Source organism: Carex rostrata, chromosome 35 (assembly GCF_964058835.1).
Source record: "Carex rostrata chromosome 35, lpCarRost1.2, whole genome shotgun sequence".
NCBI classification, from domain to species: Eukaryota; Viridiplantae; Streptophyta; class Magnoliopsida; order Poales; family Cyperaceae; genus Carex; species Carex rostrata.
The window spans coordinates 1,267,841-1,284,135 of record NC_135952.1 but is presented as its reverse complement, the minus strand read 5'-3'; the positions used below and the strand labels follow the sequence as shown (position 1 = coordinate 1,284,135).

Genomic DNA, 16,295 nt, shown 5'->3' with positions numbered 1-16,295 from the left:
CCATAACTGCACTTTAGATCTGTAACTTTTTTTTTTAATATTAATAGTCAAATCTTGAAGTATATAGTCCAAAGAACACAAATATTTATATCTATATAGTAAACAATGTAAATGATAAATTAATTATTTTTAAATAATTGTACCCGCACTTTTTTTTTGAAATTTCTGATGTCGTACCCGCACCTAAACTGCCATAATTGCTTGTGGGAACCGCAACTGTTCTAGATCTGTAACTTTATTTTAAAATATTAATAGTCAAATCTTGAAGTATATAGTTCAAAGAACACAAGTATTTATATCTATATAGTAAACAATGTAAATGGTAAATTAATTATTTTTAAATAATCGTACCCACACCTTTTTTTTTGAAGTTTCTGACATCGTACCCGCACCTAAACTGTTATAATTGCTTGTGGAGACCGCAATCATTTCAGATCTATAACTTTTTTTTTAATATTAATAGTCAAATCTTGAAGTATATAGTTCAAAGAACACAAGTATTTATATCTAAATAGTAAACAATGTTGTAATTTTTACATAATTGCTTGTGGGGACCTAAACTACCATAATCTTATAATTGGATCCCTCCTCTTTTTACATATGACACTGAAAGTATCAATATCTAAGTATTGAAAGTATTTATATTTATGCACTAAAGTATTTATTTTTATGAGGTCAATTATTTTTGTTAGAGAAATGTTGATGCGGAATTAGTGCCGAGGCTTTGAAAGGGTGCTGCTAGGATTTTAGAATAATAATTAGTTGAGACTATATAATATCTTTTTAGAATAATAATTAGTGGGGACCATAATATATTATTCCTCTAAATGCAATTACTGTAGCGCGGATACTGTAGCGTGGGTACAGAAATGATTATTCAAATAAAAAATACAAATAATTAGTGGCCAATTTTGTTTTGTGAGTTTTATTTTGTGTGGGATGGAGAAATTGGAATTAAAGAATTAAGCTTGAGTTGAAGATATAGTTTTCTTGTCTCCTTTAAATTAAAATCATTTAAAATAAGATGATGTCAATTGTCAAATGATTATAAACTCTTCATCGATATGCAATATACATATCAACAATTTGTTTCTATAAAATCCAACGTTTGACAATTTAAAATTTGAGTTTTTATGGATAATTGTTGACACTTTAAGTTGGAAAACTTACAATTTACATTTTCTATTTTAATTATCCCTATCTATTCAATCATTTAAAATACATGTATATTGATATATTTGTAATATTTCTAAATTTGAGGGTTACATTGAAAAATCCAATTCCAAGTTTTAATTAAAAAAAATCGGAATTTTTATTTTAACAGGCTCATGCTACTACCTCTCTTTTCTCTCCCATTTTTATATATACATTTCAAATTTGAGGGTTGGATTGGAATATTGGTAGATTTAAAAATCGATTGTTAATGAATCCTAATCCATCTAAACAAATATTTGATTATACAGTACTGCAGCATTAGTTATTAGGTTCACTTATATTTTCATCATATTGTTCTTCATTTTTAAATATTGATTCCGATCGTATCATGAAAACTATTAATACGTACTACATATGAAAAGTTAACACAAAAAAATGAAACTGGAGATAAACTTGTTTGCACCTTTAGAATGCTAAATTTCTGGTATATTTTCTTGCAATCTCCTTCCTATCACCCCCTTTCTGTTCCTAAGGACAATTTTATATATAATGCTGATTTAAATGTCTACCAGAAAAGATAACATAACCAACTTGTTTATATATTTTCTTGATTTAATGAATGAGACAAAGCTAGTGGTCAACATTGGATTCACATATTTCCTTCTATTTTTTTTTTTTAATTACTATCCAGTGACATCCCAATTTATGTGTGCACAAATATATTTGACATCTGATTATTTTCTTGTGGGCTTATATGACCTTGGTCGTAAGATTAATTTAAAAATTCAGAGAACTAAATATTTGGGCGCTTTTGGATTAAAACATCAGAAATCCATTAAGTGTTCAAAAACATCAAACAGAATGCACAACTTCTATAATTGTACAGTCTCGACACCAAAAGGAACGCGCGGTATGCGACTGAGATAATATACACACAATGAAACTAGTCACTAAACAAAACCCCACAATAACTTGTCCGTTTCCAAGTTCTTTATTTGTACAGATATATTAAGATGAAATGACTTGCTAGTAAGAATATTAACAAGCCAAAGTTGTGCAAAAGCTCCAGGCACAAGCACATCCTCCATGATAGCATCTCGCAATTCAGGTATGTATGTCTTGGCGTAAGCCCTGCACGGCATCTAGAATTTCGCGGAAGAGGTCATGTATGTCTTGGCGTAAGGGGTCATGGTGGTGAGATTGATGAATCGGTCATCTGTTGCGGGGAGCGTCTGGAGAGACAGTGGAACATAGTAAGCAACGGGCATTGGTGCCGAGAATGTACTGTCTCAGAAGCCATTGGTGCCATATCTTCCCCTCGTTCAATTTTATCTTGCTCTTCTTGTGGTATAGGATATCCATGTGGAAATATTTTCTTAATTTTACTTGGTAATTTTTTTTTACAAATTAAATCTGCAAAACTCTTAATAAAAAAAGGCACTGATTTGATTGAAAGGACGTAGCAGTAACTACTAATAAAAATTAACTAAAATTAATATAATAAATTATATTGTGTTGGTTCGGTTACTTTGTATTTTGAATTTTCTGATAAAGAGAGTTTGCATAGGACCTACCAACAAGGCCCTCAGCTTATTCTCCCATGAATTAAAAGCTTGACCAGACCTGATAGGAAAAAAAAAAAAAAAAAAAAGGATAGACTATGATCCTGGCACTTCTGATATGAACCAAATTAATTTTGGTCTTTTACAGTAATAGTTTACATTATTTACTAATATTTTCTTGTAAAAATAAAATTAGAACTTCGGTCTTAGGAAAACAAAATATAATGTTTATAATGCAGAGTAAAGCTAGCGTGTGACATGCTCACCAAGAAAGTTTGGTGAGCATAACTCCAAAAGTATATCAGATCGACGTTAAATGTCAAATCCAAACCGTTGAAATCCATGTACTTCATGAGTGATGCATATACATGCAAAATTTTGAAAGTTTCAAGTTTATTTGCTACACGGTCAAGTGGTCAAAGAAATGAACATTTTATTATAAGTTATTTTATATATTCAATTTTTATTATTTCTTTGACCACTTGACCGTGTAGCAAATAAACTTGAAACTTTCAAAATTTTGCATGTATATGCATCACTCATGAAGTACATGGATTTCAACGGTTTGGATTTGACATTTGACGTTGATCCGATATACTTTTGGAGTTGTGCTCACCAAACTTTCTTGGTGAGCATGTCACATGCTAGCTTTACTCTATAATGCATACTTCAAACAAGGTAATAAGAACAAAACATTACAAATATGAGTGTAACTCCACGCAACAAGAACAAGGGTCGAGATTACATTGGACGATATTAATACATCTGAGTTATACACCCACAAAATATTACATATTAGATGATAATAATACAACTTGGTCATACATGAAGTCTCTCCCAAGGTATCATTAAACAAGATGAAAGACATAATTTAAACAATAATTTCACCAATGATCTTAACATTGGCAAGCAAATTCTTGATTAGCCGATCAACAAAACCATCATCCTTTTCTAATCCTGTAATTCTAATGGTCTTAAGGAACTCCCGTTGGACTAATGCATCTCTCAGTCCCTCCTGAGTTTTCTCCTTTAAAAGTCCCCTATCCATTGCCCATGCCTTCAATAGTAACAAAACAAGTTACACATATTTCATTGATAATAGATCCTTTGACAAGGGCTTAATTGAGGGGGCTATTATGAACAACACCTGGTATTACATGGCCTTTACTATATTATTAACTTCTTGACCTAAGTTCATTTCTAGTAAATCTATTGACTGTAAACACACGAAGCTTGTCACTTTTTTTATTAAATAAATTTGGAAATTTCTACCATCTCATTAGTTGACTATAAGGTTGTCGCCTCTCTCAATTGAGGCATGCAAGAAGAATAAGTACTAGTAGCAACACTGAGATAGAGAGAGAGCTTACATGCTTGGTTTCAAAGGTGAGCTCCTGTAGTTTAGGTGAGTGATGTAGGAAAAATGATGCAAGATCAAATCGCACGAAATCGGAATTCACAAGTTCCAGATGCTTTAAGTTGTTGAAGACTAGGCAATTAGAAAAATCCTTCTTTTGTACCTATTTTCATTACAAAGTAAAATTAATACTATGTTCCGGAGAAAAAACAAAAAGAAAAATCACAAATGTAATTACAAATGAGAACTTTGGATGCTTATTATAGCCATATATAGGATGTGCTTAGTTTAAGAACCACAAACATCGTGTACACTTAAGATTCAGAATTGTATGTGAATTACAATTGAAAACAAAAATCATTGTATATGAATTACCATTTATGGCAGATACCATCAAGAACCAATCATTTTAAAATGATGCCATTTTAGTTTTGTTGTAGCATGTGAAAAAACCCTCATAGACTGCAAGTTAGTAATACATGTCCTAATAAACAATTAAGGTACGTACCAAGCTTGGGTAGACATTAGAGTGCATATAACAGGAGTAGGGTTTTGTTTTTAATTCTGAAAAACCTAAAAGTAGAAACATTACAGATTTTTGTTTCAAATATATTGCAGGTACCTTTCTTTTGGGCAAATCGAATTCAAGCCGTAAAGTTTCGACATTTGCAAGGGTGCAAATAAGCTTGGGTCCCCTAGTAACATAGTTATCATGATCATACCAACGAGGAATAGAGATGGAGGCATCAACTACGGATGGCATATTTAGCAGTATAATTTCCCCCATATCCACGACTGTGATATTCAAATACAGGAGATTAGGCGTGGAAATTTGTAATTTCATTCCACCATATGCATTACGAATTCTCAACATCTTCAAAGTGTTTGAACATATCTCAATGGTCCCGATATCATATACTGCTAGCACTAAATTTTCAAGCATAGGACACCCCAACAAAAGCTTCTTGAAAGTGTCATCACTGATTTTAACACCAAAAAGTCTAAGGCTTTTGAGGCAAGGAAGGTTTACTAAGTTGGGTTCTATAGCTTGCAAATTAATGGTTTTCATAGAGAACCAAAGGAACAGATATGTTAGCGATGCACAAGTGAAAATGAGATCAGTGTTTAAATTCAAATTTTCACATGATCCCACACCGACTGTGCACTCTTGAGGCTTCAACTTCATCACATCACCAATACAATCGGCAACAGCTTGAGTGCAAGGCCAGTAAACTGCAGAATCCAACGAAAGTTCAAATTTGTTAACACATGATGTTTCTTGTTTCTCCATCGCACTTGTCACAAGTAGTTCGAATTTGGTCACAAATTCTACAGCCATTTTATCATCAACGATATCTGGCAATCCAAACTCTTCAATGTCAAATTTCAGATTTGGTACAGAAGCCCATGTCTTTCTCCATCTTTTAGACAAGATGCATGTTTGCACAGTCTCTCTTGTACTAAGAAAAGATAGGATATGTGTGCAAACATCATCAGACAAGCTACTGATCCTATCAATGCCATAATTCTGCTCAATACGATGTATATTGATATTCACCATCTTACACCTTCACAAAAGCAGTTATTCAAACACCTCCCTGCACGACTCTGTACAGTACATAAAACAATGAACTTTGAGATTCTGAATTATACACGTTATTAAAATTAATAACTATATTACTTAAAAAGTTATACATATTATATAAATAATATTAAATAGATTATTCTCATTTTCTTCTTTTATCAAAATTGTGTAAAATCAAAGGAGGACTCCTTACTACATACATAATCCAATAAAATCATCAATAATTGATTAAACATATGAGCAGCACTCAAAGTTAGAATGAAGAAACTACTGGAAATTGAAATGAAATAATGACATTAAATATGAAATTTTCAATATGTTTCTTAAATCAAAAACAATATGGTAAATTACAAAGGAGGGTCTCGATCTAGCGCCTCTTCCTCGGCCCAGTCTCGGTTCAGCAAAAAAGTTTAAGAAAATTTGAGAAATAAGTTTACCTAGAGAACCGACGCGACAGAGGAGAGGCGGCGCAGAGGTCGAGGGGTTAAGTTGGAGCGGGAGGTGAGAGAAGGTTGACACTTGAGATCCCTCGCTCTGGGCTAAACAAACGGGCTTTTGTTAATGGGCTAACATTTTAAGCTGCTAAACGGGCCGTGTAAAAATCCTCCAAACTCATATCATTTGCATCAAGCTTAGTTTCGAATAATAATGGTTTTGACTTTTGAGTGATGTTTAATTGTGAAGTAACAGGTAAATAAATAATTTATTTCGCGTTTAAACTGGTAAATAAGAATATCTTAAGATAAGGTAAATAACCTGTCAAGGATACCGATGAACATTAATAGGTAATGAACCCACATATTTTTGTTTAATTACAAAATTTCTCATCTTACCAATTTACGAAATCAGTAACTAATTATTCACTGATATTTCACATTTTCGTGCAGAAGTTTGATAGGAGTGCGGCGCGTCCGATAAGCATCTGACTCAAATCGGTCTGATCCGCTTTGAACGGCCTTTTGATCGATCTGTTTCATAATTGTACATGTTTGATTTGTACAAATATTGAAGTAATCCGCAAGGATCATGAAACGAATCAGACAGTTCGGAGCAAGTATTGAATCGATTTGAGTTCAATACCTATCGAACGCGCCCCGCTTCCAAGTTTGACAAAAAGGTTATCGACATGGTAATCATAATGTATGTAATAACTAAAAAATCCATTATGCATCGGATCATAGACAATAGTCAAGCTGCTTTTATAAAGGGTAGATATATACTTGATAATGTCATTCTTAGTCAAGAAATTATTCATTCGTGTCACACTTCCAATGAGGAAGGGGTGATTGTCAAGGTTGACTTTGAAAAAGCCTATGACAAAATTAACTGGAGATATCTGTTAGATATATTAGAAAGTAGAGGATTTGGTACCACTTGGATAAAATGGATTACTGAATGGTTACTTAGTTCCCAATCTTGTATTAGTATCAATGGAGATCTCACTGACTATTTCTTTTGTAAACGAGGCGTAAGGCAGGGAGATCCTCTCTCTCCTTACTTGTATATTCTTGCAGCCGATACACTTAGTAAGATTTTTCAGCTAGGCAGAAATTCCAATTCCATAACTGGATTAGGTCCCAATGTATTAGATAATCATGCACATACTAACTGCCATTACGCAGATGATACAATTCTCTTTCTTAAAGCTGATACAACCAATATTGAGCGTACGTGGTGGGCTTTGATCGCTTTTGAAGCATTATCTGGAATTAAAGTTAACTATTCTAAAACTTCAATGTATCCTCTCAATATAGCTGATCCTTCTTCTCTTGATCCATATTTTAGATGTCAACCAGCCACCTTTCCCATGCAATATTTAGGACTTCCCCTCCATAATAAAAAACTAACCACCCTTGAATGGACTTTCCTTATTGATAAAATAGAAAAGAAACTCCAAACTTGGAAAGGTAGTTTACTATCTATAGGAGGAAGACTTATTTTGATAAATTCAGTTCTCTCATCAGTTCCTTTATACTTCTTATCCGTTTATAAAATTCCGGATACTGTCATCAACAGAATTGATCAATTACGTCGTCGGTTCTTGTGGCAAGGGTCTCTTACAGGAAAAAAGAAATACTCATTACTTAATTGGCAAAAAGCTTGTTTTGCCAAGGAATTTGGAGGATTAGGAATTTTAGATCTTAAACAAATGAACATAGCATTACTCATGAAATGGTGGTGGAAATTCAAAGAACCCACCTATGAGGGGGCTTGGAAAACAATGATTATGCATAAATATCCCTCTCCTAATATACCTAAATCTGAATTTTGGACCCATATTGTAGCTTTGTCTTCTTTAGGTAATATTAGTGTCTCTTATACCCCTGGCCTCAATACTAACGTCCTATTTTGGACTGACATTTGGTATCAAAACTGTGCTTTGGCTTCGAGATTTTCCTTTTTATTCAATATATGTTCTAACACTGATGTTCTCTTGCAAACTGTCATCAATACACAAGGAGCTGCACTTACTTTTCGTAGGGCATTAGATAATATTCAATATCTAGAATGGTTAGAAATACTTGAAATCATCAGCCACTTGTCGTATACTCATCTTAATGATAAGCTTAGTTGGCGTTGGGAAACTCATGGGAAGTATACGGTTAGCTCCATGTACAAAATTCTTAACTTTAGCGGTATTCTCCCTCGAAATGCAATGTTGTGGTGGCAGGTTCCAATACCTCTTAAGATTCGCATCTTTATGTGGCTTACTCATAAAAATAGGATTTTAACAACCGATAACCTGAAGAAGAAAGGCTGGCCAGGCCCAACTAAATGTCAATTTTGTGACCAAGATGAATCCATTAACCACCTGTTTGTCACATGTTCTTATACCAAACAAATATGGTTCTATATGGGCTCGTGCCAAGATGCCAGCATAACTTGGACCAGCTTTGTAGATGTAATCCAGTTTGCTAACCAACTACCTAATACACAAAGATCTGCTTTTCTCTTAGTTTGCAGTGCCATATGCTGGTCTATTTGGAAGCACCGTAACGACCTATGCTTTGAACAAGGTAAACAAAAATCAAGTAGACATCTCATTTTTCTAATTCTTTCTCTTGTACACTATTGGACAGGTCGGGTGACACAGCCAGTGGCTGCTGCTACAGCGTTTTGGCTTCCCTCTGACCTAGATGTTCTCCCTTTGGCAAGTTGGCTTCCAGATGATGCGGTTGCTTCCTCCACCGTTGCTGACGCCCAAGGAGACCAGCTGATGCTTTATGGAGCATAGCCCTTTCAAAATGAAAGTGGACACCTTACCAAATTTTGTAGTTACATATACTTTTCACAGCCCCATTGCGTGGCTTCGCTTTTTTAGTTGTGCTAGGCAGCTGCTGTCTGCTCTAGCTTTTTTGGTTGTGCTTGTCATGTTGATGAACTCCTTCTTTATGAGTTTTGTAAGGGTTTATTGTTTGTGGACCTAGCTGATTTGAATTTTCGTTGAAGGGTGTAATTTAACTTTTCTCTTCAATAGAAGATGGGCTTCGGCCTTTTTAATCAAAAAAAATGTAATAACTAAAAAATTAAATTTTTATTACCAAGAAATCTTGCTAAAAATAACAATTCAAAGGTATTGCAGAACTCGGGTATACTATTTTTAAACTACTTTTTTTTTTGTTGGGAATTGTAGTTATGGATTAAATTAGAACTAATAACAAGTTATGCCTTAAATTATATCTATTTGAACTATATTCTTTCTAATAACCTATTCAATTTTTAATTCAACAACATATTTTACAAGTTACCCAGAATTAAAAAAAATTAACCTTTAAGAAAATTACATAATAAATTGTAAGAAATTAGAGAAAATTACAAAAATATAAATATAAAAAAAAATAAAAGTTATATTTCAAAAACTTCTAAGATTTATATACAAATCCTTATTGATTACTAGAATCACAAATAATAGTCATTCCTTAAAATAATTATAAACTTTACAATATTTAGTGGGACCATTAAATAGCTACTTTAATATATATTGCAAATGAATTCGTATCCTCTGAGATATCTCAAACTTTGCGTGACTTTATGGAAAATCCCAACCGTTTAAATACGTTCTTCACGAATCTCAAAGCACACATAATACTGACCCCTAAATCACCCCGAATAGACACCGGACACGTCGGTCACGCAAAAGTTGAGATATCTCAGAGGATACACACCCATTGCAAATAGCACCTAACATTGTGTGCCAATCCATTAATGGCCCTTATAAGGAGGCTATTTTGTAATAACAGTCAAATAACACTCTAATAAAAGATCCTAATAACACAGTAGGGTAATTTTGTTTAAGGCCTTGTTCGGCGGATGTATAGGAATGGGTATAAGAATGAGATTGTAAAATTTTTTATTTTTACCGTTCACGTGAGAAAAAAAATTCACTCTGAGTGAATTTTTTTTTCTCACATGAATAGTAAAATCCGAACAGGGTCTAAGTGAGAGATTTGTTCATGTGGCATTGTTTATATATGTGTACAAGATGAACCCAGAAGACCCTCATAACACACTATGGTAATTTTGTTCAAAGAGTATCAAAATCTAGAAAGACTAGCCAAAAAAAAATTCCAAGAATACTAACTTTTAGTAATTATTCCAAGAATTAATGTTTATGCCAGTACCAATACTAACTTTCAGTAACTATCTCAATCAGTTTCACATAATTGACATTCATTCAATTGATTTGAATTTCAGTTGTTTTAGTAACTTTGCAATTTCACAATTATCTTTTTCTAAGTAATCTTAATTGCAAAATTAGTAGCGATATAATGTACCAACATCACATTTGCACATTTATGTTTCTTTTTTGTTTCCACCTGCCCACTACAAACATTCTTCCACCAAAACCGTCCAGTATGTGTGTAAAGGATGCTCTTCACTTTACGGTTTGAGATTTATTCTCAGCTACTTTGAGATTCGGGCTAATGCAGGGAGCAGTACTATTTAGACTTTGAGATGCGTGTAAAGTTAAAAGAGCGGTTCGGATCTGGTCCAGGCGACTTCCCGAGAGAAGAACCACTAGCCCATTAAGAAGGATCCACTCATGTAACTCAAATTTTGGGTTTATATATTAACAGTTCGATAGAAATCCGGGCCTTCAATATTCGTACTGAAAAAGATCTGACGTTAGGAATCGAAATTCAAAATTTGAGTTAGCTCAGGTGATATGAATTCAGGAGAGGAGAATAGAGAGTCCGTTCCTCAGAAGTAACTCAAATTTTGTTCTTACATCCAGACTGTCCGATTAGAATCCAGACATTGTCATGCCGAAGCAGATTGGACGGTCAGGATCTAAATTCAAAATTTGAAGTACTTCAGGTGATATGAATTCAAGTGATATGGGCTGCTCACTTCCATCAGCTCGACCCTCTCTTTCTCTCTCTTCTCTCTCTTCTCTCTCTTCGTCAGTTCGACAAAATCGAGCATCCCATCGAAGAACCCGCCCTCACTGCTTCACCATCTCTTCCTTTCTCTCTCTTGGATAAGGTAGTTGTTGTTTGTCACCAATTCTCATTTGGGATTCTGTTGATTTTGTGACTTAGCTCACTGATTTTAGGTTTAGGTGTTGTTTTTTGTCAGAAACCTTAAAAACTAAATTAAGGGTTTAGGGTTATCGTCTTTTGTCAGAAAAATTGGAATCTTTTGGCTGTCTAATGCGAGGTTGGTTAACAGCAAAGCTTCAATTTATGGTTTCAAATGGGTATATCACTGTCTTTCCTTTTGTTAGTTTTTTTTGTTTTTTTCTTTGTCAATTGAGTTATCTTAATTGGTTTTAATCAACAAAAGGAGTATACAATCTGGTCTGATTAATTTTGACATATACCCATCACAAATATCATTAATTATTTGTTAATGGCAGCTATTGAAAGCATCTTTATTGGAAATACCAGCAAAACATGAGAAACAGAGAGGATCTCTTCTGGAAAGCTGTAAGGGTCTCTACTCTGATCGCCTTTTTGAGCTCAGGTAAGGTAATTTTGATGGACCAACAAACAGAAACACCAAAAGAGCAAAACTATTTCTTGGCTACAGCACTTTCTGTTTTGTGTTTTTTTTTTTCCTTTTATCTGCAAATTGAACCATAATATTTTACTATATTTGTATTAAACAATTTTTTTTTAAATTATAATTAGAAGCCCACTATTATATAATACAATTGAGGGACTGAGAAGGTATATTATCTATCTGTTCCAAGATAGTTGGCTTGATTGATTTGCTGGTTCTTGGGCACAAGACTGTTGCACACCTCTTGTTCGACTAAATTCCTCTGAGAATCTTTAACCATGGCCTGATCTGAGTCAGAGAGCTCATGTTCTCAGGATAAAAGAGACATGCTGAGCAGCTTGCCTGATCCAGTACTACATCACATAATGTCGTTCATGCCTGCTATGCAGGCTGTCCAGCTGTGTGTGCTCTCAAAGAGATGGAAGACTCTGTGGACCACTTTGCCCGTTCTCAACTTTGATTTTTGTGAACTCAGGAACAATCAGCTAAACCACTCTACCCCTAACAGGGTGGAGAGGCTCACGGAACTCGTGGAGTTTGTTAGCATGGTCCTACTTCTCCGTGAAACCACATCCCAATTACACACTTTCAGGCTTGATTGTGGTTCTGAATATTCCGGGTATGTTCGAAATTGGGATGTGTTGCGCATGTCCATCAGACCATGGATTCGGTAGGCCATCAAGTGCAACCTTCGAGTTCTTGCTATTATCCTGATGGATGAAAAAATCCTTTTGCCTTCAGAAGTTTTCACTTGCCCGTCACTAGAATATGTCACCCTTGGGCGTATCGGTACCCCTGATGTTATAAACCTCCCTTCCCTCAAACAACTCCATCTCAAATACACAGTAGTTGATCGGGATTTGATGAGTAAGTTTCTCTGTGGTTGCCCGGTGCTTGAAGATTTGCATGTGGAACGTGGCTTAGTTGAGTTTTGTAGAATTACTTCTCATAGTCTGAAACATTTGAAAATCACGTCACATAATCATAATCATTGGAAATGGAATGACATGAGGGAAATGATAATCGATGCTCCAAAACTTCTATCATTTCACTTTGAAATGTGTAACTTCTGCTGTCAAAACGGGATCATGTTGAACTTGCCATCTCTACATGAAGCATGCATAAAATTTATTTGTTATAAAGAGCTTGGTTATCATTGCTCTGTGTTTAAGAGCAACATTCTATTTGGCCTCATCAACGTTCATCGTCTTGAATTAAATGACCATTTGTCAGTGGTAAGCATTGATTTTAATAACCCCCCCCCCCTCTCCACCCACACACACAACCCCTAAAAAAATTATGACGTGCACACATAAAAACCAACATTCTCCTTTTCTTTCAATTGTGACGTACTTATCTTGTTGAATTTCCTATCAGTAAGCATTGATTTTAATATACCCCCACCACCCTCTAAAAAAAATTTATGACGTGCACACATAAAAACCAACATTCTCCTTTTCTTTCAAATGTGAGGTACTTATCTTGTTGAATTTTGTATCGGTCTGTATTTTTTATTTTCTTCTTCACCTTTTGTAGGACTGGTGGTATCATGAAATAACAAATTGCAGAACCTTTTCAAAATTGACTTACCTTTCTGTGGGTAGTTGTATGAATTTTCATGAGTTCAATCTATTTTCTTCATTGTTGGAGCATTGTCCTCGTTTAAAGAAGCTTTCTTTAGGTCCCGATTTTGAGGTACTTAATTATTCTCTTTTTTTATGTACTTTCTGAACTGATACTCTTTACTAATAGTTTAAAATTGGCTACAACCCAAAATTCAGGTTGTATTTTCTTAGTATACCTCCTTTATGGCACAATGAATTGTTATGTTCAGGAAACAACTGAAATGAGTAGATTGCAGTTGTTAAATTGAATGGTAACATCCTACTTTTTCTCTCAATGAAAAATCATCTCATAAGAAAAACCTAGATTGCAATTCTTTAGTTTACCTTTTAGGTTTCTATCTTTTGTTTTGTAATTTGCAAATAAAAAGTGTTCTGTTGTTTCCTTATTTAAATCTCTCTTTAATTTGATAGTTTCGTGGCGAACAAATAGACGAAGAAGTCACACGGTTCAAGTGTGAACAGCTTGAAACTGTCAAGGTTCAATTCTATTTGTGGGATCCAAACTTTCATAGGGTGGTCAAGTGCTTGCAAGAAGCTGTCACTGGATTACCCAACTGTCGCATCATCATGACCAGTTTACACTGACTAAACTTTTTAAGTATATGTTATGGTGTTCACTACTACTGCCAGAATATAATTGAAAATTTTCTTCTCGTGTTTTGCTGCCTGAATTATTTTAGTTTTAATTACTTAATGTTATGTCTAATTTGGATTTGTAGTGCTATTATGTTGGGTACTGGTACTACTGGTAATGAATTCTTATGTTGGGTACTGGAACTTTCTTTCTGGCTGTTATTGATATTTTGGTCCACATGATGGTGCTTTCTAAGTATCCCTGCTATTTTCAAGATATTTTTGTTTTGGAATTACTGACAACATAAGACAGTTCTAACCCAGGATCCTGCAACAACAGTTCACATTCTTTTCTTCTTCTTTTTTCTCTCTGTTTTTTTTTTTTTTTTTTTTTTTTTATCATGCATTTATATATGAAGATATTGATTTATAAACTACAAGATTTTGGACGTGATTACTGATGGTGCGATGAGAAATAATATTTTATCATGAATTTCCCACACTGAATTTGATCTTTTATGATCGATTATTAAGCAGCCAAACTAAACTACGGAAATGCGAAACAAATGCTGCATAACATAAATACAAGTTAGATTTTTTTTTTGTTCTTTTATTTTTGAAGCCGAGGACTAAGTTAAACTTTCCAAATGAAGTTCAAAAATGGGTGTGTGTGTGTGTATACGATGTAAAGGTTACAATTCTAGTGAAATTTTGCTTTTAGATGATTTTTCACCATTACTACTCTAGTCTGGAAAAATTAGTGTCCGTCTGCTTTTAAATTTGTCACTATTATTTCAAATATATGTGCGGATAGTGGTACATATATGATTTTAAATTTAATTATTCATATCTAAATTGTAGATATACACCAAATAATTTAATATATATTATAAAAAAAATTATGTAATTCGTAGTTATAATTGAATAAATATTATGAACTTTCGTATATTTAATAATATTTATATGTTTTTAATAAATAATAGTATTAAAAAATAGATATTCAATCTGTATATGTATTCATTTAATATTTGATCTGTATATAAAAAAAAAACATATACGGATATCATTTTGCACTATTTGATCCGTATCCGATCGATTTTCACCCTCTAAATTCGTGAGAATGAAGATGGTCCAAAAGTGGTTCATAAATAATTTTAAAGTTGTTGATATGACATAAAAAGTTATGCTTTGTTGTTGAGGATGAAGATTATATTTGTGGCTAATTGGATATTAGAATTGCTGTGCATTATGATCAATTTAATTACTTCATAATGGATTAAATTAAGCATGTCTACGATGAAAACTGGTTTCAATGACAGAGGCTTTGGTGTGGGTAATTTAATTGGCGGCCAGACAGTTGTATGGAATTGTGGGAGGTTAGAATTTTTGCGTTAGTATTCTTTGAAATAATTTAAATTTCCAGTTTGTTCGATATCAACCCATTTTATTAATTTACAAGGTAGTATTAATAAAAAAAGAAAAAAAAATATATATAGCTTTAAGATTCGTGCTTTAAAAATTCAGACAGTTGAGGTTTTTCCAAAGATCAATTCAAAATTTGAGCTCATAGAGTGTAAAATCATAATTTTTATATATAAGCAAACATATGATTTATATGAAAATATAATAAATATACAGTAATAGATTGTATGATTAGTTTATTCTTAATTTTTTTTAAAAATTCAATGAGGGGTATATTTTTTATTATTTTTGAGAACATTTTGCATATATATATTCTTAGTTTGACCCTTGTACTTTCAGATATACATGTTTTTATTTTTATTTTGAAACCCATATACTTAAAAGTTATTTTATATATAAAAGTGGATTAAAACCCACTAATTTCATTAAAAAAAAACAATATTGGAGTTGTACCTGAAACGATACTTAAAAGAATTTAAATGGACTATATAATTTCTCTATTAGTATTAACGACTCCTATTGATATTCTACATCCACCGCTATTCTTATTCAGAACTATCTTTTATAAAAATTCTTTAATCATTTATTTTATTCGTTTGCTTTTTCACACCAACTATACAATAACAAAATTGACATTTACAGCAGCTTGTTTTAATGTAGCGATAGTTTTCTATGTATCCTTCACTCACTAAGTGCAAAAAATTACATGGCACGTCACGTAACATGAATGATATTTATCTAGTCATGGCACGGCACATGGTCACACGAGTCACGTGTAATTATAATCATTAGATTGATCAAATGGTGAATATTGAATAAACAAACTTAAATTATGATGATCAAATGGTTACGTGAGTCATGCGAGGTATGTTTGGTCATGACACTTTTGGGCACAGCATGACTCACGTGGTGCGACCATTCGCGTGGGATGACCAGCCCTTGATATTTTAGTCACAGCACGGTACAACACATGAAAAATTAACTTAGTCGTGACACTGCATGAAACCAAA

The 16,295-nt window shown here is 33.4% G+C and overlaps 2 protein-coding genes across 5 annotated transcripts; one reads left to right on the top strand and one right to left on the bottom strand.

Moving 5' to 3' along the window:
* Positions 1 to 3,504: 3,504 nt before the first annotated feature.
* Positions 3,505 to 5,677, bottom strand: LOC144549625 (F-box/LRR-repeat protein At4g14103-like). Its single transcript, XM_078298398.1, has 3 exons — positions 4,697 to 5,677; positions 4,088 to 4,237; positions 3,505 to 3,774 (listed from the first exon to the last, which is right to left on the bottom strand). Exons 1-3 carry the CDS (start codon positions 5,633 to 5,635, stop codon positions 3,589 to 3,591), a joined length of 1,275 nt encoding a protein of 424 aa, XP_078154524.1. The 5' UTR covers positions 5,636 to 5,677; the 3' UTR covers positions 3,505 to 3,588.
* Positions 5,678 to 11,018: 5,341 nt separating this feature from the next.
* LOC144549668 (F-box/FBD/LRR-repeat protein At1g78750-like) lies at positions 11,019 to 14,176 on the top strand. Of its 4 annotated transcripts, none has more exons than XR_013509756.1 (4): positions 11,019 to 11,146; positions 11,520 to 11,626; positions 13,202 to 13,360; positions 13,702 to 14,176. XR_013509756.1 is itself a non-coding variant. In XM_078298441.1 (4 exons), the coding sequence occupies exons 2-4, from the start codon at positions 11,557 to 11,559 to the stop codon at positions 13,873 to 13,875; spliced, it is 408 nt and encodes a 135-aa protein (XP_078154567.1). In that variant the 5' UTR covers positions 11,019 to 11,146; positions 11,520 to 11,556; the 3' UTR covers positions 13,876 to 14,173. The 4 variants fall into 4 exon arrangements, 3 of the variants coding, with proteins under 3 accessions (XP_078154567.1, XP_078154568.1, XP_078154566.1); XM_078298441.1 differs by having other exon boundaries at positions 11,520 to 11,631; positions 13,702 to 14,173; XM_078298442.1 differs by lacking the exon at positions 11,019 to 11,146 and adding an exon at positions 11,169 to 11,360 and having other exon boundaries at positions 11,520 to 11,631; positions 13,702 to 14,174.
* Positions 14,177 to 16,295: the final 2,119 nt, after the last annotated feature.

Bases quoted from the DNA above. Each gene is read 5' to 3' on its own strand.
- LOC144549625 (XM_078298398.1), bottom strand. From the start codon at position 5,635: ATGGTGAATATCAATATACATCGTATTGAGCAGAATTATGGCATTGAT. The intron at 4,238-4,696 runs GTACCTGCAATA...TAATGAAAATAG, and splicing joins TCGATTTGCCCAAAAGAAAG to GTACAAAAGAAGGATTTTTC. The intron at 3,775-4,087 runs GTAAGCTCTCTC...TTACTATTGAAG, and splicing joins TCACCTTTGAAACCAAGCAT to GCATGGGCAATGGATAGGGG.
- LOC144549668 (XM_078298440.1), top strand. From the start codon at position 12,379: ATGGATGAAAAAATCCTTTTGCCTTCAGAAGTTTTCACTTGCCCGTCA. The intron at 12,901-13,201 runs GTAAGCATTGAT...CACCTTTTGTAG, and splicing joins TAAATGACCATTTGTCAGTG to GACTGGTGGTATCATGAAAT. The intron at 13,361-13,701 runs GTACTTAATTAT...TTAATTTGATAG, and splicing joins CTTTAGGTCCCGATTTTGAG to TTTCGTGGCGAACAAATAGA.